Below are 21,658 nucleotides of genomic sequence, written 5' to 3' on the forward strand. Positions count from 1 at the left end.
TTTGAGAACTTTTCCCAGACATAAAGGGGTTAACCTTCATCTTCTGGTGAGGGAAAGAAACCCCCCCTGCCCCTGCCTTTGCTTCTGGCCCCAGCTCAGCCAGCAGCTGGGGCATGTGCCTCTATCAGTCCCTTCCTGGAAGCAGTGAAAATGGTTTCCAGCCCCACCAGGGGAGCCGTGGGAGCAACAGGCGCTTTCCCAGGCCAAAATACAGGCAAAAGCTGGTTTCTGAGCTGTTTTCTGTCTGGGGATGGATGGTGCCAGCAGGCGGGTACTAGCCACAGTGCCCTCGGATACCCACCCCAGGGCTTCCCGGAGATGCTGATGCAGCCTTGCAAAACTCCCCTCCACACACACGCTGACCCCTGGACAAGCCGTGGCATCTGGAAAACGTTATCCGAAAGCTCTCCTGGGTGCCAGCGGACCCCAGAAGGGCTCATAGCTCTCCGTGGCAATGAACGGGAACAGCCGCAGGAGGGACACCAGCCCGGTCTGTGTCGGGAAGAACCACAGGCTCCTTTGCGAGTAAAACAGCATCTCCTGCAAGCCTCCACAGCACCCCTTCATCCCTGTTACCCGCGCCGACAGCATCGCTCCCCCCTCCTCCCGTGTTTGGGTGCTGTTGTCGGAGGATGTTTAGGACCCAGGCCGCGCAGCTCCTCCCTTTCAGGTCTCTCTAGGGTTATTGCTTGGTGGGAGGTAGGTTGAGGGCTTGGTGGTATGAATGAAAGAGAGAGAGGAGCTCTGGACTGAAAAGCTCAAACTGGAATAGCTCGCCTGTCTCCAGGCAACAGGCCTGACGCAACCGCTGGGGGGGGGGGGAAGAAAGAGTCCCTTAAATGAGAGAAGAGAGGCACACACAGATTTCTGAAGCGAGGCAGGGAGGAGGATGAGGCAGTCTCCTGGAGGCACTGGTGGCACCGCTCTGCAAACACCAACTCGGAGACCAGCAGCGCAAGGAGGGAGCCAAGATGTCCGTGCCATCTTCCCTCTGACTCCCTCCCCGGTAAGTTAGTTGCTCGCGCTGGCTTGGCTGTGCTGGGGCTGGAGGGGAGCACGGCCACCCTGGGGACACCCCGCTGCGCTCAGCACCGGACCTGGCTGGGGAATTCCCGGTGCTAGAGGGGAGCCCTGGATATTTTAGCCCCTTGGAAAGGGGTAGCAGCACGGATCGGCTCCCTGGGGAGCAACGGGGTGGGGGTGATGGGACCCCATGCACCGTGAAGTTCAGCACTGGGGTCTGGAGTGCTGGCTGCGGCATGGATGGGCTGGGGGCTTGCATGCTCCCCCCGCAGTCACAACCTCCTGCCTCGCCAGATTCCCTGGAGATGGCCAGCATGGTGGCTCCCGTTGGCTGGGACTGGCTGGAAATCAGGGCAGAGTCCTCCTTTACGATGAGGCTTTTATATTTTGCAGGGAGCAGTGAGGGCGTACCCACCACCTTCATGGGGATTTTCCTGCAGTGGGTGAGGTGTAAGAGGGAAGAGTCTGTCCGGTTTTTGGGACAATCACCTGTTGCACCCTCTGCCCCTTCCCTGAGAGCCCTGTTAAGGTTTGCTGGCTCGTGCAGTGCAGACATAATGGGATGGAGCGCGGTGGCCTCACAGGGCGTAGTTACCTTTGGATTCTGAAGCAGGCACTGTGTGCTGAGCAGAGCAGGTTTCCACCTGCTCGGGTCTGGCCCTTGCAGCTCACGTTAACACTGAGCTGGAGGGGGGGGGGGATGTCAAACCACCCAGAACTTCTTCAGAGCCCTTTATAACAGCCTGGGGCTACTTGCTAAAACAATACCCTTCCAGCACAAGCATTCGTGCAGCCCCAACCAGCACCCCCCAGTGCGATGCACACCGCTGCACCCACGTCGTGCAGCCTGCAGCCTCCCAAGCCTGTGCACACTGACACCTTTCCCATATCAGAGACCCGCACAGGGCCAAGGAGATCCCTCCCTATTTCCCTGTGATGCTCCCTGTGTTATTTGGTATTGCTCTGCCCTCCGGAGCTTTTCTACAACAGGGACCTCAGTAGAGGGGGGTTAAAATGGTTGAAAACCAAGTGCCTTGTTTCCAGTGAGGAGCAGTGTCCAGCCGGTTCCTTTGGCTTTGTCTATTTATCCCCTGTTATCGTATGCGCTCCCCACTTTCCAGTGGGAGCAAGCCTGTTTTGGCTGCTGTGGGTTTTCTATGTGCCAGCCATCGTTTCAGCATAGCAGGGCTGTCGCTGTTATTTGCATCTCAGGTCTCCCCTGCTTTTGAGTGCCTATTGCAGTGGTACCTCTTCATGGGGGCATCTGTTCAACACAGAAATCAAGCAGAATGGGAGGGATCCGGCTTCCCCCGGGCTCCGGGCTTGCGATAGCTCCGCAGCCATTAGGTGTTTGCAAAACATAGCAGGGACACTGCAGAAAGGAAAAGCAGAAATAAGCATCCTCACAGTAACACAGCCTTCCCGAGGCTTTCTGTCTGCAACCGGCTCGCTTAAATAGTGTTAAATAACAAAGTGCAGCTCAGCACGGGGAGAAGGCAGGGCTGAGCACAGGGTGAGCGCTGCTCGGGCAGCTGCCAAGGCGGGTAATTGGATGGGACAGGGAGCGTGTAAAGGGGATTAGGCGATCACCGCAGGGCTGACCGCGCTCCCTGGCTCACTTTGACTCTGAGCCTCGGGGTCTCCAATCGGAGCTGGCCTTGGCACTTGTCTTTGCGGGGGGGAGCTCAGTGCCGGGCAGAATGAAGCCCAGCAAAGGCAGAAAGAGGTGTTGTTTCTTGCCTGGAAACACACCCGTCTGCCTTCCATGCTGCATCCAGGGGAAAGCAGCTCCCTGTGCTTGTCTCCTGGTAAGAGAGAGGGTCTCAGCCTGGCCTGGCTCATTCCCAAGGACCTTCACATTACCCTTGCTGCACGGGCAGAGACCCCTGCCTGCTCCGTCTGCTCTTCCCTTGCTGAAACGTGGCTGTGCTTGGGGTGGCAGCAAGGAAAATAAGGGAAGGAACTGGCCGTGAAAAGCCATGGGTCCTTTGGGGACATGTCTGGGGACAAGTTAGGTGTGTCACCTCCCATATTAGGTCCCCAAACCTGCTAGGATCCTGGGGCAGTGCATGAAGAAGCCACCTTTGCCCATAATCCATAGCTCCCTTCACCTCAACAGGCTTTATCAGATGACTGGGGTGGACGGTGTGTCTTCACCAAGAGCATGTAAACTTCTTGTTACTGCTGCTGCTTAATCCCTAACAATAATCATACCTGGTTTTGCCTGGTGGGCTGAGAGCATTGACTGCATCCAGCTTCCCAGTCTGCAAATATTTCCCACTCATTTGGAAAACTGGTTTATAGGAATGCCAAATATCTGGCAGTGCCCATCTTCGTGCAGGATTTCAACACAACTGCTGGAAATATGCTGACCAAGTGGGAGTGGAGCTGGTCTGAAAATGGAGCTGCTAGGGTCCATCTGAAGCAGGCAGCAATTTGAGTCCTGCTTCCTCGCAAGCAGTCTGCTTGAATTTGTGCAGAGGACACAGGAGAGATCAGGTGTAGGTAAGCAGGAATATACAGATGTATTTATCGAAACAGGTTGTTTCATCATCTGCTCATCATCTGCTAGTGATGCTGGAGGTTAGCCAGGGAGAAGTACCTGAGGGCAGGGAGTGAGTGCAAACTGGTCCTCTCTTATCTCTGCGCTTCTGCTCCACTCCTCCTGTCAGGCTGGTGGGTTTGCTGCAGCCCTCCAATGCTCTCCCCTGCACTGTAGTGCTTAGGGGTCATCCTGGAGGTTATTTGGGCAAACAGACATGTCAGGTTGAACCCTTCCCTGCGCCAGGTCATACGTGAATGGAAAGCCCCACTTCTTCCCTCTTTCCTCCATGTATCTGTGAATGCCATGTGCACATCCAAAGGGCTGAAGCAGCAGGAGTGGTTGTTTCCCAGCTTCTCACCTTAGCATTTGAGCTGTCTGGGAGATCTTATGGGGGTTTGTTCATGGAAGTAAATGGACAGGCATATCCAGTGCACTCAGGATCCCATTAATATAGGTGCTGTACCCCTATCTCAGCCTGCTGCATGGGGCACTTCTGTGACCAACTCTCCAAACCCCTGCAAAGGCATTACAATCTGGATCAGCCCAAGGATATATACTTGGTCTCCTCTCTGGGCTTTTGTCTGGTATGAGGCTGGAAGTCAGGTCTGCGTGCATGTGAAGGGACACAGCCAACATAAACAGCCCTGCAAGGAGGCCTGAAGGTAGGGTCATCAGACACCCATGCTTGTGATGCTCAGCTTGGTCCCTTCAGTGTCATTATATTGCCCCTAGAAGAAGGGACACGCTTACAGCCCACATGAGTGTGGCCAGGAGGTCTCCATGGGCACCGAGTCAAATGGGCACTGAGGGCTCTGACATAACATCTCCAGCCATACATGGACCCCCTTCCATCCTACCCCAGACATTCTGAGCAGGCAGAGAGCATCTGATCCTGACAGCACGTTTCAGGAGGGAGACCTGGTTTTGGGATCAGGCAGATCTTTAGGCTGCTGGAGTCTTCTCTTTTTGGAGGGAGGCTGAAGGTCACTTTGGGATAGGTGAGAAAAGCATTTGGGAACCAGATCAGTTTTCTGCGGGAGCAGTTTCAGGTGCTACAGAAAGGGATTGAGTGGCCATGTGCTGGATAATGTAACCCAGGAAGATTGTCTCTCCTCCAAGTCAGTGGGCTGGCTGGGGGAGCTATTTGGTTTCTGTAGGCGCCGTGTGCACAACAGCATGATGCAGCCATGCTCTTGGGGGGCTGTGGCAAGGAACCCCAGAGTGAGGAAAAGCCTGAGCTCACCAGAGCCCACACAGCACAGCAGCTCTCTCCCAAGTCATTTTGCCATGGGAAAGAGTGATTCATGTGCAGCCTCCCCAGAAGGGAGCCACTAGCTCCAAGGAGCTGCACTGTTGACCTAGACGGGTCTCTCTTCTCACCCGCTGCCAAGAGCCTCAGTATCTCTGCTGCCCAGAGGATGCTCAGGAGCCTCCATCCAGCACCGTGCTGCAGCCAGTCCTCCTTCACTCCATTGCTATGGCAACCTCCTTGCACAGGCATCTCCTCCTCCCTGCCCCACTGGCAACCTGCTGCAGACCTTCAGCGGGTCAGCTATCCCCACCCCGTTCCTGTCTGTCTTCTTGTTGTGCTGAGAAGGAAAGCAAACACAGCTGTTTCTGCATGGCATATGCATTCTGTGTACCGTCCCCCCACCTCTTGGTCCATCCTGGTATTTCCTCATCCCACTCTTTCCAGAGCAGGGTCTTCCTCACCCACTCGGACCTGCAGAGCTCGATGATGATGATGTTAAGCAGGTGTAATTTACTCTGGGGTTTTCTATTCCAGGATGCAAACCCTTGGAGCAGATGCCTGCAAATGGTCAGGGAAACTGCATCCCAAACTCCATGGATTATAGAGGGTGTCCCTGTACCAATTACAGCAAAAACATGGGCACTCAGACAAGATGGGGGGACCTCAAGATACCAGAGGTGAATTCTGTACATCTCTGAAGATCCTCAGAGCTTTTCCCTTGAAGACCAATTGCATGAATTGCCTACTCAGTGAGAGGAAACTGAGGCATAAAAGGGGCTGAAGTGCTTTTTGAAGGTCATTAACAGGCTGAGCCATTTACCCTGGTGAACAGGCTGCCCTGTTTACCCCATGCCGTAGGTCTCATCCATGGGCACCTCTTTACCCTGCAAAAGGGCTTCCCTCAGCCTGGGCTTTGTCTCATACTGGGGCTTTTTTTCTTCTTGGAGACTAGATGAGCAGCGTAATATAGACTTTTACAATCACTGCTCCTCCTCTGCAATAAAAAAATGGTGTTGCAGTAAGCTGAAGTCCACCAGGAATAGTGAAGGGAGAAGAATAATTTGCTCCCCGCACCTCTACCTTGGCTGATTGATTTATTCTTCTTTATCCCTCCTGTTTCCATCCTGTGTGTTTCTCCTTTCTTTTTCCCCCCTCTTCTCCTAGACTTCTTGCTCCCCGGAGTGTGACCTTCTAAAGTACTGTGTGCCCTTATTTATAGCCTTGAATTTATCAGGCTGTACCTGTGCTGCGCTAGCCCAGTACACAGCAATCAGTGCTGCTTCATGAATGCCTTATGTGCAAAGCTGACCAGGGCACACAGAGCTGATGGGGAAGGTACAGATGTATAAAACTTCTCAGGCACATAAAACACCCTCAGGGTAGAAGGCATCATTTTGTACAATCTCCCTTTTGACAGCAAGAAGCATCTGAATTCATTGTTTTCCATCATCAGTGATGATAACACAAAGCTTTTCTCACACCCCTGCTTGCCTCCTTATCACATCATACATGGTTTGTCAGGGGATTTTCACATGGCTCTCCTGACCCCGTGCTCTAAGGCATGGGCAGGGATATCAGAGGGGTGGGATGGAACAGGTCTGCATCCGCTTCAGGATTGGAATGGCTACAGTTGTGGTAGTAGATTGTGCTGCTGGACCTGGTTTGTTAGAGGATAGGGCACACTGTGAGCTTCACAAGGTGTGGCTGGCATAGGAGAGAGCAGGATTTGCACCACTGACCTGCAGCCATGCAAAAGCCAAGCCTCAGGGCATGCCAGCTCCATGAGTCTTGGCATGGTAGAACTTCACACACAATCCAGGTTGACAATCCTGTTATTTCTCTATCCTGGACGTGTGCTTCTGCTAATCCCTTTGCATTACAGCTTGCAGGGTAGGTCGGTTAAGCTGACTTTGCCAATGGAAACCTAACCCAAGAAAGAAAGTTTTTCTTGTCATTGCAGTGACCTGATGTGTGCTGTGCCTTTGGCATTGCTAGGATTCATGTAAGGGCCTGAGCAAAGGGTCTTAGGGAGATGGCAGCAGATCCTCACCCCATTTTGGTGCCAAACTGTTTCCCCTAATGAGGCATGTTCCTGAGCCTGTCAAGTGTGATAAAGAGGATAAATCAAGGGTTAATCACTTACATTCCCTTTCACAGGCCAGCCTAGAGGGAAACTGAGCCTGGGGCAGGGAGACTGCGGTATGTTGGTTTGAGCCAGAGGCCAGGTTTGTTCCTGGGAATTAGGTAGCTCCCAGGCTGCAAACAGGTTTGTATTACAGCCTTGCATACAGACACTTTTCACACGCTTACCACTTTCACATTTCTTTTTCCACAGGAGGTCTTTGACCCAAGTCCAAGGTACGGATAGGAAATTAGAGCCACTCCTTTCTGTCGTTTTTGAGTTTGGAAAGGCTGGGGAACAGACATAGCTATTTAGGGATGTCCCTACAGAGTGAGTGAGAAGTTTCCTTGTTACACTGGGGCGGAGGTAAAGGATGGGTTGGATTGATGCCACTGTTAGGAGGAAAATCAGCTCTCTCCGAAGCTGCTGGGATGCTCTTCCAAAGCTACTGGGGAAGGAGAGATGGGAGTGGCATTGTGACAAAAGGGATGTTCCAAACTGCTTTTTGTGGTCCATGCTATAAATGCTGATTGAGCTGTACCCGGGGCTCAAACAGCAGGAGTCTTTTCCACCCTGAGGATTTTATGCATGCAGAAGACACAGAAGAGTTTGTGAGGGCTCTGCTTTGTAGCTGTGGCATTTGGAAAAGTCAGTTTTACAATAACCATGTGATCTTTGCAAGGAGTTACCAAATCTTGTAGCTTAGAGCTGCAGGAGACCCTATTGGGCTGCTGGTTTTGGCCACCCCCAGCAATCTCCACCTCAATGGTCACGCAAAAAGCTCAGAAGTGAGGTGTTTAAAGCCATTAGGTGTTTTCCTTTTTTGATTTCGGTAGGCTGGAGCTGGAGACAAGTGAAATTCATTGACATGTCCTCAGCTCTGCAGAGCATACGTGCAAGAGCTGGTGGCAGCAGGGCCTGACTCTCCAACAGGGCATCACTCTGCTTTCCCCTCCAATACAATCTATTTCCCAACAGAAGGAAAACTGTCGCTGCTACAAGCATGAGAGCTGTTGGCTTCAACCTGATGTAGTATCTGTGTTTGCTCCTGCTCACTGTAGAACTCTCATTAACATAAATAAGAGCAGGAACAAGACCACAACATGACTAATTCTCCACCCCCAGACTGTCTGTGTGTATATTATCAACTCCTCCCTCGGCTCATGTGCCTGCTCACAAATGTGGGATAATTCTTGCTCTCTGTTGGTGTTTATTTTAAATTGAATCTTCTTACTGAAAAGGTTCTAGAGGTGTAATTATGGTCTGGATTTCAGAGTTACATGCGTCTTTGTGGGTGCAAATAGCAGGGAGAAGAATGACTGAATAACTCACAGTGCTGTGGTTTGGTGCATCCTGCTAGAAAGCTGTGTACGTCCTGGCTGGTCTTTCTGGGCATGTTACCAGGCATGCAAAGAAGTATTTGTTTTGTGTTTGACGTGTAGACTAGAGCTCCGAATCTATTCCTAGCTCAGCCATAGATGAGCATACGACCTTGAGGAAGTCTCTTATCTGATCCTACCCTCAAATGAATGCAGAAAGAGCCTGAGCTTAACTCTTGCAGAGTTGTTTGAGTACTCTGTCACTGCAGGTCCCATGGTCTGGTATAGCAGCTTTGGGCACAGCTTCCTGAAGACACACGTGGCGGCAGGAGGAGCAGGGAGGAAGCTCCTGGCCCCTCTGCACTAGTCCTCTACCAGGGTGTTTTCAAGGTGACCACTGGGACCATTCCCATGGGCAGACTGGACATGGCCAGTGATGGAAACCACAAGTTCAAGTCTCCCTTAGCACAGGCATCTGAATCCGGACTGGATTACTCCCACACTTGGCTGGGAACATGATCCTGCCCTGATCCTGATCGACAGGAGGGAGCTGAATGTTATGGCTGCAATTTGGCATCTTTGGCAAACCTAAACCTAAACACAGATTTGTAAAATATGGGGGCCCCTTTAGGACTGGAAGGTCAAAGGTTTCCCTGGAGCCTTCTCTTCTCCAGGCTGGACAAGCCCAGCTCTCTCAGCTTGTCTCCATAGGAGAGGTTCTTCAGCCCTCAGAGCATCTTTGTGGCCTCCGCTGGACTCAATCCAACTTCACCTGGCCCTATTTTACCCAAATGGAAAGATGCAGGTTTGCCAGTCAGGAAATCAGCAAAGTGGTCTGCACAGGCACCTCAACACCCAGCAATAGCCATTGCTGTCTTCTGAGGATGCTTGTTTGTGTGAATGTGTCTTGCCCTCCCTGGCAACCCTTTCATGGCCCCCTAAGTTAAGATTGGAGATGTTGGTAACCAGAGCTTCCCTAAAAGCCAGAGCCTGTCTGTTCCTGCCCCAAAAGCAGTCTGATAGCTGACACTCCCCAGGAGCTGATAGCAGCCAGGGAGCTGACACTCCCCAGGAGCACCTTGGCACCGTGCCTCTCCCAAAGCCTTCACTCCCTCCTATCTCTTTCCTCACTCTCTTTTCCCTCTCAAACTGGAAACCAACCCTCTCTTTTTTTTCTAGGTGCTCATCCAAGGCCAATGTGGTGCTTGAGCAGGAGCTACCACTGCTCTGGCTGTCCACTGAGGAGCTGTGTTTGACACTGTGATACCTGGTCAGACCTTGAGGGTTTCCCATCCTTGGTCCTTTGCAGCCCACCCCTATGCCTTTTGACTCCCAGAGAGGATGTCTGTACCCAAAATCCAAATAGAAGAGGTGCTGGACAGTATGGATGCTGGCTCTGGAGGTGCTGCTCCTCCTGATGACCACCTGAGGACCCTCAAGGCATTGACAGAGAAGCTAAGACTGGAAACCAGGCGCCCTTCCTACTTGGAGTGGAAGGCAAAGCTGGAGGAGCAGGCATGGAAGAGTCCTCAGCCAGCAGGAGTGGAGGAGGAGGAGACGGCTGAAGCCAAAAAGGCCATGGGAGAGACTGTCCCCTTGAGGAAGGTGCAGCTGCACCTCAATGGGAGCCCTGCACAGGACAAGGTGACTCTTACCTCAGGGAGAGTAGGTGGCTTTGAGAGCATCGATGAAGCTTTGACGTGGCTCAGGAAGGAACTGGTAAGTGGTTTCCTGTCCCTTTTATATCACCCACTTAATCAACAGGGAAAATAAAGAACAAGGAAACAAGTGACTCCTTGTTCCTACCTACCTGTTCACCTGCCCAGGTGAAAAGGCAACAAGCAATCACTGCATTTTCTGTGGCTGGCAGGAGCAGCCCAGGGAAGGGAAAAGATGAGTGCCAGAGCATCCATAACCTCAGAGGAGCCGAGCCAGTCTCAGCATCCCTTGGTGAAATGGTTGCTTGTACTGGTTAGGACTTGTTTGCAGTTTGCCCTGTCCCCTGCTTTCTCTAATTACATCTCAACACTCAGATGAATGCAACAGGTATGAATACCGCATGGATACATGGGCAGTGCTGGTGTAATAGCGCTTCTCCTGTGGGTATCACACTAGATGCTTCTTCAGGGCAGTAAGAGGGGAAGCATGTCTAGATCTATCCCCTAGGTCTGCTCTTGCACATTGTGGCTGTTTAGGAACTCCCTCAGTGGGAGGCTATATGCTGACCACTGTGTTTAACAATCATTAGTGAATCTGACCTCAGAGTGTTTGCCTAATTCCCCCTTTTTTCTTTAACTCATAACACTCTATAAGTTCTTGTGCTTCCCCCAGGTCATTTCTGCATGGTGAGACCAAGTGCTTCCTTTTGTTTCAAACTGTTGTGGCATCCCCTTGTGCTAACCATGTAAAACCTAACAACTAATATTCCTTTTTCTGCTGTATGCATGATGTCAGAACCTTATCTCAGCTTTTACAGGTTCATTGTTCGTTGGCTCCTGCTTCATTAGAAGCTGGTCTACATTTCTGTCATCCTCCCATCCCAGCCTTGGGTCCAGTCTTACACATATGTTTATTTCTCGTAGTTATGAATCGGTAGTTTCACAGAGAGGAAGAGAAGACAAAAATGGTACACTTATGCTGGGGAAACACACAGAGCCAGTGCATAGGTGCTGTCATTCATCTTGTAGATGTTGTGTTGCTATCTGTCATGGTCTTTGGCACAAATCTGGCCTGGACCAACTAGTGCTGCCCGAAACAGCTTCCAACCCAGCTCAGGAGTTAGTGCAGTGTAGGGATCATTCCCAGAAGGAAGTGTGGATACAGCACATCTTTTCTGAAGGCCACAGGAGGTCAATAGAATGGACATGACAGGATCAGGGCAGCTGCTTTCAAGGCTAGAGAATAGGCCCCAGTGCTCTTCAAGTGTATGAGCAAGCAGACACCAAGACCCCACTTACAAGTGATCCTTCCCGTCTCCTCACTGGAAAGAAGTCTTTATTGTTTGGCCCACATAACTGTACAAAACTCTGGTGTTTGTTTCTGGTGGCTAATTGGAAGCTTGCCTGTGAGTCCCACCAGCATTTGCAACTGTATTGACAGTGGCATCATTTGCAGCAGCATCCCCAGGGCTGGGATATCACTTGCAGTTCAGATGCACTTATGAAAACGTTCCTGTGCACATTTTGCTTGTGATAAGCACCGAAAGTCTTTGAGGAAAACTTCTTGTGCACGACAATGAGTAACAGTTTTGCAACTTTTGTTTCAGATAATATTTATTTTCACCTTTTTGGTGCTCCTACTGTATTCGCCCCGCTAGATTGGTCTCTGGAGAAGTTATTTACAGAGGTGGTTCAGGATGTGAACAACCACCAGTTGTGATGTTTGAGCTGTTTCTCAGGACCATGGCTTTCAGAAAGCAGCTTCAGTGCTATCAGGAACCCAGGACTGTTAGGAAGAGTTTTGAGCTCATCTCCTAAAAATCACTCAGCACTCTGGAGAATCTCATCTCCAGACCTGAGACCTGAATTGCAAGCCCATGCTTGCATCTCTGATGCAATCTTAAATTCACATCACACTTGATGTAAACCCCAAATCTCAAGGTGCCCAGGCAGTAAGAAGCAGATTTTCCTTCTCAGAGCCCTGGATTTGAAGAGATTTGTTCTTTCAGTTTCTGCCCATGATGGAAGTATAAATTGTCTCAAGAGTCTGATTCTACCCTTTTGACTGGGGTGTGGTATATAAACCACTGTCTGACGAAAACTGAAACTTTAAATTAAAGAAGAAAAAGGGCAAAGTAAACCCTAATTGTTCCTCACTTTCTATTTTCTTGCCTCATAATTATACCGGTCTTTTCTGGATCTGGACGTGACTTATGTAATTTAGAACAATTTCCCCCCAAAAGAGAGCATGTATTTGACTGACCACACAGCTAAATAGCTATGTTGGAGGCACTATTGTTGGGTAAGAGCTGCCAGCGAACAGCAAGAACACAGTAAGGCCAGCGCATCACAGGATGCTGGAACAAAAGGATGCATTTCACATTACATTTCAAGGGTGAAACCCAGTTTCTTTGCAAATAAGCGAACAAGCTTCCACATATCCCAGCACCCCCAGGATTTCTCTGTGTTTATCCTCATGTTGTGATAGTAAAGCAATCAGGAAGGCTTCATAGAAGGATATGGTTATGCCTAAGTGTATGTATTTATTTAAGGCAGGAGTAAAGGCCAGAAAGTGCACCATCCCTCAGACAGCACCCTGCTTGGGGCAGCCAGGCAGGACACCAGCACTCTACAGATTGGGTAAGGTCAACCTAAGTGGGAGATCAATCTTTCTGATCTGATTTAACATAGGAGACCATAGACCTGGGAGCACCATGCAACCCAAGCAAGTGTTAAGTATCCTGGGCAGCTTTCTGAAGGTTATCCTAAACGATCCAGTAGTCATAACTGAGGTGAAATCTGCCTCTGCCATGCTGTACTCTGCTGCACGATGAATTCTCCCCTACTCTACACAGTCCTTCATGCAAAGTCAATTTGGGGTATGCAGGATTCATCTATCCAACTAAATGGCAAAAGCTGGTGAATGTAGAGATTTCTATCCAGGAAAGAAGTACACCAGCCAGTGTCCTTGCTGGATGTGTGCAGCTCCATCACTCACTCTGTGCAACCCTCACCACAGCTACCAGCGTGTTTAGGCTGGGTTATTTCAGTAGCATGGCCCCAGCATGGTTTTGGCTTGTACCAGATAGCACCCTGCCAAGCAGTTAGAGCTTCAGGAGTCTGCACATGCTGGTGACTGTTCCCAACAAGCAATTTGTACGGGACCACCCAATTTTGGAATTAACTCTATCCCAGCCGAAACCAGTAGAGGTGGCAAAGTGACTTCAGTAGCACGTGTATGCCCATGCATGCCCCCGGCCATGGTGGCACAGAACAGGCTATGGCATGGGTTAGTTGTGCAGTGAATTAATAGTCCAGGAGTTCCTAGCTTCAAAATTAAAGTTACCTGTTAAACCTGAATCATTACTCCCATTCTACACAAAACACATCACCTACTCTAGGTCATGCTTTGCCTAGGAAGGTTGGACCAGATGTCCCCTGAGGTCCCTTCCAACCTGGTGCTCTACAGTTCTGTGATTCCATGCTGCAAGGAATTTGCCTCCGTGTCTCCAGGGTCTGCTCGGGTTCAGCTTTTGGCAGGTTGAGGCTCCTCACGTTCAGAAGTGAAGGGCAAACCCAAGGTCTTACTGTGCATCTGCTGTTCTTGGTCTTTCACCCCACATGACCTGTCCCAGGACCTGATTCTGCACATCGAGTCCTGGCCCTGCTTTATAGGACTGACATATGCCCACTGAGCTCCAGCCAGCTGCGTCAGATGGGGCCTGCTGAGAATCTGGCCCTGAGAAGCTGATCTATTCAGCCATGCAAATTCCTGCTCTTGTTTTTGCGCTGAGAGGCTCTGTGTAGGTGTAGGAGCAAATTGCAGCACTCAGCATGTGCTGAACTGCCTCAGGGCTGCAGCACTTCCCTCCCCAAATCCTCCTGCCTCTTCTTTGCCTACATGTTTGCCTTTCCACTGTCAAGTGTGGCTGCTCTTCATCAGTGCTGGAAGTAGAGCCATCACCAGCTAGGGTATGGTGACAGACCCAAGGATCAGAGCGGTCAGACTGCACTTTCCTCTTTGGTCTTGAAATTTGACAGGTTTTACGAGTTCTAAAATTAAGCCCTCAAAGTCTTCTTCCTCTTAAATGTGGTTAAAGAACAGAGCTGTGAACTGGGACATCTTGGAACAGTTCTGACTTTGTCCCAGTAGGAAAATACTTTTTCCATCTCAAATTCGCCAGTGTTTGGCATTGAAATCTGAGGTGTTTGAGCCAGAATGCAGAGAAGACTCTTGAAAAGGGACACAAATGCCTGATGCATTCTCCTGGGAAAAATATAAAACACCCATGTTCTGTTCATCAGATACTTAATATTAAGTATTAACCACTATGATCTCCTTTTGGGATACTGATATTTACTGAATAAGTACTTAAATTAACTTAAACAATGATGCAGCACCAAAATAATGCTGACACAAGCCTCACAGCAGATTGCTCTGTGGTTGTTGGGAGGTGAAGAGTAGGAGGACTGTAGGGAATAGATATGGTGGTGGAGACTGTCCTGCATCGGGAGTCCTCTGTTACATAGCAGATCCTTGAAAGATTTGTCTGTATTTGTATTTAAAGCAATGAAAGGACCAGAGCGGGGTCATCTCTACTGTTAAGTTCATAGAACACTGAATAGTTTGGGTCAGAATGGACCTTAAAGCTCATCCAGTTCCACCTCCTCTGCCATGGGCAGGGACACCTTCCACTAGACCAGGTTGCTCCAAGCCCCGTCCAACCTGACCTTGAACACTGCCAGGGATGGGACAGCCACAGCTGCTCTGGGCAACCTGTGCCAGGGTCTCAGTAGCCCCACAGTGGAGAAGGAGATGAAAGAAATACCTCATCTGGGGCTGTGGGTTGCAGCAGAAGGGCATGAGTATATACAATTAGCCATAGCAGAGTAGCATCTGAGCACCTTTGAAGATAAAGCCTCAGACCAAAACACACACTTAACTGACTTCTCCGAAGTGTTTGGTAAGGGCCTAATAATTGGCCAGTGCTTCTCCATGCTTGAATCCAAGTGGCTGCACGCAGTTTGGAAAACACCAGTTTAGATTTAAGTTTCTTTTGATCTTTTGGAAATCAGAAGGATTAGCTCCATGGGAGCAGCCACTTCCCTACAGACCTGAGCTTCATGGACCACAGACTAAGACTTTGTCCATGGGACAATTCTCTTTCGGGAAGAGGTCCCAAAGAGCTCCTCATCTCCATGTTTTGGGGTACTTGCTCTCTGCTGATACATCTCCTCATGGGTGGACCACTGGCAATGGATCTTCCTGACTGACCATATAGATAAGGCGAACTTGAAGACAAGTCTGGACTAGGCTACTGAGACTGGACAGCAGGCAAGGATGCATCCCTGTCTGTTATGTCCCTCCCCCGTGTTAAACATCCCTGGATGTCTCAGAGGCTCATTCCAAACAGAAAATCCTTTGTGGGCTCATAGTACCCTGTGGTCCAGCTTTGTGATTCAGTCTAGCAGTTGCAGTAGCTCCTCTGCCAGGAAGGACCTGAAACTGGCAGCCTGTCCATCCCAACAGCATGCTCCAATCATGCAGATGAAAGGCAGCTCTTTGCCTGGGTTAAAAAGTGGTTGGTGTGAGCAAGACATACCTAAGGTTCTTCCTTCATTTGGCATGTGAAACTTGAAGGAAGCAAAATGCATGGCTTCTGCTGGGTGCTCCCTGTGGGTTTCCCCAGGACATGACACAGAGTGTGTGGGATCATGCTGTCATCCCACACAGAATAACTGGTTCATTGAGTTACTTTGTGGTGACTGTCCCTGTAGATGAACTGTGTAAACTGAAAACCCCATGGCTTCCCGTGATGCGGGCCCTGTAATCTCATTATTTCTTTGTGGAGCTCTGCTGACCGGAGAGTGCTCCTTTTAAAAAGTGACCATTCATAATTCCTAGCTATGGCTGGCTCCTCAGCATGGGACAGATTGAATGTTTCCGGGACTCCTGTGGAGCCTCTGGGAAAGGGAAGGAGAATGAGGATTTCTGGATTCTGACCCAAATTATGCTAATATTCTGTGTGGTTTTGAACAAAGCAAGGTTTAATGGGACAAGTCCGTGGAGGGGGGACAGGGTTTTGCATCTCAAGCCAAGCTCCAGTGATGAGTGGGAAGAGTGAGAGACTGATAGCGTACATCTGACTGGCCAACCTTGCTTCCCCATTCAGCCAGCAGCAGAGAGTGAGTTGTATCCAAGACAGTGTCAGAGCTTAGGTGATCAGTGTAGATGGGTGGTGGGTTTGCTCTATGCCATGTTGCTCCCACCCTACAGGTAGGCCAGCAGGCCATGTGGCTGGCTCAGTAGATGTCAGGGAGAGCAAGTCTGATGGAGGGAAGGAAGGGTGAGTGGAGATTGAGCACCCAAAGGACATGTCCTGGAGGGATTTCGACTTCCAGCTTGCATGAAATCAAGACAGCTTCCTTAAAAGACAGGGGAAGCAAGAACAGGCCAAAAGTGGAAAGCTGGCTCTCAAGGGAAAAACAGCAACCACCAACTCACATCCCTCTCCACAATGGCCTCGTAATTAATTTTTAAACCCTTTGTGGCAGTGGTGACTTTCTTAATCTCACATTCTTGAAAGCATTTGTTGACATTTCTCATATATCTTGATAAAGTGACAAGAAAGAATGACCACGGGTCAGTTTAATAATGCCCACGATCGCCTTCCTGATAAAATGTCAAGGCGCAGCAGTGGTTGTGAAACAGGGAAAAATATCAACAAAATAAGGAGGTTTTTTTCATTGCAACTGAGATGGGAGAAGAAAAACCTGCCCAGTGGTGTTACTCTGCTGGGGGCACAGGCTATGAAGTCCGCAAGGAAATAGTGTTTTTTTGAAGGAAGCAACTCTGCCAACAGTTTGAGATTCCCTGAGACAGAAAAAGAGATTCACTCAGGGACTGGTAAAAAGGTGGCCATACCCTCTCCAGGCAGCTAAGCTGGAATCCAGTCGCTGACTGAGAGCAGTAGGCAAGGTCCTCCAGGATGTTTCCATGGTCCAGGATTGAGAAAAGCCTTGCTTGGCTTGGATTAACTTTCACTATACACATATCACCTCTCATCTTAGGCTCTGAGCACCGCATTGCAAAGGGCTTCCTGACAGCTGCAGAAAACATCTGGAGCAGAGCGAGGCTTCAACATCATAAGGTGGCTGCTTCACCTCGCTGTGAGACTGGAAATGTTGCAAGGGGTGATCCAAATGTCTTTGGAGGCATTGCCTGGGCATTGCCTGGAGGAGGAGGGATTATGCCACAAGCTAGAGCAATCCTGAGATTGCTGTGGTTCACATCCTTGTTGTAGCAGCCCATGCATCAGGCATCAGAAAAGCCTCATGCAGAAATACCAGAGCCACCTGTGGAGCCTCTCAAGGGGAATTTTCCCTCCTCCCTTCCCTTCTGCAGCTTTATGTATGAGTCACCAGATCAGGAATAAATTTACCCCCAACCCCTTGAGCTACATCTGTACTTGTAAACTAAACAGTTTGTTTTTGTGCCTGGAGGCAACTTGTATGGTCTGACTGAATCCACACTTAAAATCCAGACAAGGGGCTGTAACCCAAATGCCTGCTGAGGATGAATCTCTCTATGTTAACTCCTGAAGAATGCCTGTGGGGAATAGCTTGGGATTGTGAGAGCTGGCCTCAGCTCAGAGAATGCCAGGACCTTCCTCACAATTGAGCAGAGAGGAAGACTTTGTTGCAATGTACTATTTAATATAATAAATAACATTCAACATATAATTAAATAATATAGAATATATTAAATAATATTAACTATATTAAATTAATATTAATATATGAATATAGATGGAGTCTGGGTCTGTTCCTGAGCTTCTCGTTCAAACCACAGGGAGCTGAAAATCAGCAATGCAAGTCAAAGGAGTGACGTAAATGATGTATTTGGGCTCAGGGCAGCTCCACTGTGCAGCTTGAGGTGCACTCAGGGCATCATCTCATGCACTGAGAAGCCAGCAAGGACAGGACTTACCCAGGAAGCCACTGGGAGGAAAAAGAAAACAAACTCACAAATAAAAATCAGGATCCTTTCTTCCAAGAGGCTTCTTCCAGTGCCAGTTCATGTCCTGAAGTGGAGGCAACAACAGGGAAAGAGGCAGGATATCACATTAGGGGAGATGCAGGACTGTATTCCAGGCTTTTTCCCTCCTTGTTTCTAGCAGTTACAGAGATTTAAGCCACAAGGTTTGCTCAGAGCTGTTCAGATTCTCTCCCACCACCTTCTTTTCTTTGCAGCTTACATGGCTTGTGCTTTTCTGTGAGGAGGGATGTGGGGTGAGAAGTGGGGATTGTGCTTTTGGCATCTGCTGTTCTAGCTGTGCCTGCTTCTGTTCCCCAGACAAAGGCTGATTCTTGCACCAAGCATTCACCTCTTTCCATCACCACTCCCAGTATCCTGTGGCCATGAATTTTCAGCTTTATTATAAGCTGAAATTAAAAAAAACACCAAACTCCAAGCTCTTTTCTTTCATCACTTCTGAATCCTCCACCTTCCAAAGGTAGGTGCCAAGGGAGGAAAAAACCCTCCAAAACACTTAGCTCATTAGCCTGCAGGATAGTTGTTCTCACTCCTGTGTGGAACTGTGGATGTCCCATCCCAAGAGTTCCTTCAGATAAATGCCATGGGGGATGTGGAGGCCTGTGTTCCTGGCTGTCATGAACCAGCCCTGATTTATGCAGGCTGGAAACATGAGCCAAGTATCTGGGGATGAGTTCTCTGGGGTTCTTTTAATTGGTCCTTTCCACCTCTAGTTGCTCCTTCTCTCTGTGGCTGCTCCCTTATGGGCAAAATTAATTTAAGCTTTGCTTAATGTTGAGATGGAAGCTCTGAAGCCTGCTCTGACAGATACCCAAGCCAACAGCCTTAGCATGGCTGGCTTTAACTCCTGAAAAACCTGAGCAGGCACAGACTTCCTGGAAGCTGAAAATTCACCATCCTGAGCTGGTACGTGACAGGGATGCACTGCTGGCTTGGAGGATGCTTATCTCCTCCCAGTTCTTTCCAAAGGTGTAGCCTCTCTCAGAGTTTCATTTCCAGTGATTTAGCGCAGCTGCTGTCTGGGAGCTGATATCACGGTATCACGATGACCAGATTTGATGTTCCCTTGCCAATACCCTCTTCTCTCCCCACCCTCCATCTTGTGTTCCAGGCAGAAATGCGCCTGCAGGACCAGCAGCTGGCGAGGCAGCTCATGCGGCTCCGCAGCGACATCAACAAGCTGAAGATCGAGCAGACCTGCCACCTCCACCAGCGCATGCTCAACGACGCCACGTACGAGCTGGAGGAGAGGGACGAGCTCGCTGACCTCTTCTGTGACTTCCCCCTTGTGAGCTCCTTCAGCCTCTCCACGCCGCTCAAGCTCATCGGGGTCACCAAGATGAACATCAACTCCCGGCGGTTCTCACTGTGCTGAAGGAGGGAAGAAGAGGGAAGGATGGGGGAGAAAGAGAAGACTGGGCAGGGCCAGGGCTCTTTCTGCCTGGCAGCTGAGTGAAAAGAGGCCAAAGAGGAACAGAGGGAACAGGAGAAAACAGGGTACCCACAGCTGGTTCTTGGTAGCAGGGTAGAGCAGTGGAGCTGCACACTGGGATGGCCCAGAGATGCTCATTGAGAAGACACATCCTGTATAAGGGAAGTGTGGGGAGCATCTGAACCCGAGATGTGCACTTAGGCTGCTCCTTTGCAAAGTCCGTTCTCCTTCTCTTCCCCACACAGTTACTAAGACGACGCAGCTCCAGTGTGGTTGATTGTAGCCAAAAATCACAGGAAGGAGTCAAAGATAAGCCACAAAGTAAAGCAAAATCCCTTTTGCTTTCCCCTTTACCTTCCCCCAGGCTAGAGCTGCCTCTTCAGAAAATAAATCACTCTTCTCCAGGGATGTCACCTTAGGCAACAATCCTCAGCCTCTGCTGGCCCAAGCACAGGGCCATGGGGCTATTTCAGGAGGAAGCCGATTGCCAGTGGAAAGGAGCCCTCCCAGGAGGGAGGGGATGGTGGGTAAAATCCTATGCAGCCCCAAGAAGTGGTGAGAAGATGTGTTTGTTGACTTGCTCCATTGAGTCCAGTGTACTCTAGTTTCATTTTGCCTGTGGTATAGATTATGGACAGATTATGAACACATTTGTATAGAGACTCCAGTCAGCCAGAAGTAGCTTGTGTGCCCTAGAAGTTATAACCAGAGCAATATATGGTTACGATCTTGTTGTCAGCAGTGGCCACAAGACACCATGTGGTTACTCCTGCAGTAAGGCAAAGGAGGTAACTTACGCCCAAGACATCTCATATGAGAGAAATCACCCCAGGCTGACGTTACCACAACAGCAGCACCAGCAAATCCTGGATCCTCTGTAGCAGCACACATCCATCAGAAGAGGAGAGGAGAAAAGGGACTTTTCTGTGATGAATGTAAAGTGTGACTATAAAATTAAAGGGAGAAATATTGCTGTGATGAGCTTTGGACCTGCAGCAACCCACGGGATTCCCTCCCTGCTTGGCAGGATGTCAGATGGATGAGATAGATTTTTGTGCACATAGCTGCACACTTGCCTCTGCATGGCACAGAGGGCAGAGACACCTGTGGTGCTGCCCAGCAAGGGCAGGGACTCAAGAGGTCTTGGGGCACCTGGCACCCAAAGCAGTCTGACTAGACCAAGCCTGGATGCCTCTAGGCTCTTCCTCCTGTGCCAGCACTACTCCTGACCATGTCAGAGTGGTACGATCTCTCAACCCATCGCCCCAGCCCAGCTCTGCTCCCCTCCACATGCCCAAGCAGAGCACTCTGTGGCTGGGTGAACGTGACTGTGTCCACACAACACCAGCCCAAGCCCTGGGGATGAGCAGGAGATGCAAGTCAGCACTGAGCTGAAAGCTGTGTGGCTGTGTCGACGTGCCTGTACCTGACTGTGTCTGTAAGCTGTGTGTGTGCATAAGTTCTTGTGTGTGTGCATGTGAGCCCACAGGATGCCTCTTTCAGGAGGTGGAGTGGTGGCCCCATGTCTTTGTTCTCATATGTGGTGTGAACCAGAATCTAATGAGACTCTGCCATGCCTGGGAAGATGCAATGAGGCATCGAGACTTGGGGTTTTCACAAGGAGCTTAGGTCAATGCAGAGAAGACAAACAATTCTTCTGCCTCCACGGGAGGAATAAAAAACATCATGAAGATGTTCATAGCCACATGGGGCTGGGGAACTGGTAGGGGACTCTGGAACTGAGTTCAGTCCTCTGTCTCCCATAGTACGTAAACGCTCAGTGATGCCTCCCCCTCCACTTTAAAGCTCATTGGGTATCATTTCTAAGGAAGGAGGTATTTGGGGCACAGCAGCTCTGTCTATACCAGTAAGTTAATCAGTGCCATGGTGCTGCCCAGGTAGCAGAGGTTCAATAGGGTTGTGGCCAGAGTGTCAGTTAGCCTCTGGACAAGACAACCAGCCACAATGTTGTTGTGTTTACACTAGTAGAGAAATAGCCTTATTTCCCCATGGACATCTGGAAAAAAAAATTCTCATTAAAATTCTTCTTTGATTACTTTTTTAATGAAAAAAAAAATCAGTTTATGTCCCACATGTTGATTTTCGGAGGCTTTTTTGCTTAAAACATAGCAATGACAACTCTTCAGCAAAACTAATGCCTTGGAAGAGGGAGGCTAGCTCTCTCTAGGATCAGTCAGAGTCAACAATAGGGTGGACCTGCCTTTGGGCTCTTGTCAGGTAGTCGAATGCA

General features: G+C 49.7%; 1 protein-coding gene across 1 annotated transcript; it reads left to right on the plus strand.

Moving 5' to 3' along the window:
* Window positions 1-555: 555 nt before the first annotated feature.
* Window positions 556-20,382, plus strand: FAM167A (family with sequence similarity 167 member A). The gene is made up of 3 exons (XM_061461055.1): window positions 556-1,006; window positions 9,441-9,980; window positions 19,087-20,382. Exons 2-3 carry the CDS (start codon window positions 9,603-9,605, stop codon window positions 19,348-19,350), a joined length of 642 nt encoding a protein of 213 aa, XP_061317039.1. The 5' UTR covers window positions 556-1,006; window positions 9,441-9,602; the 3' UTR covers window positions 19,351-20,382.
* Window positions 20,383-21,658: the final 1,276 nt, after the last annotated feature.

Source organism: Pezoporus flaviventris, unplaced genomic scaffold, assembly GCF_033815535.1.
Source record: "Pezoporus flaviventris isolate CSIRO_AGI_PZ_B2104156 unplaced genomic scaffold, CSIRO_AGI_Pfla_v1 ptg000031l, whole genome shotgun sequence".
NCBI lineage: Eukaryota > Metazoa > Chordata > Aves > Psittaciformes > Psittacidae > Pezoporus > Pezoporus flaviventris.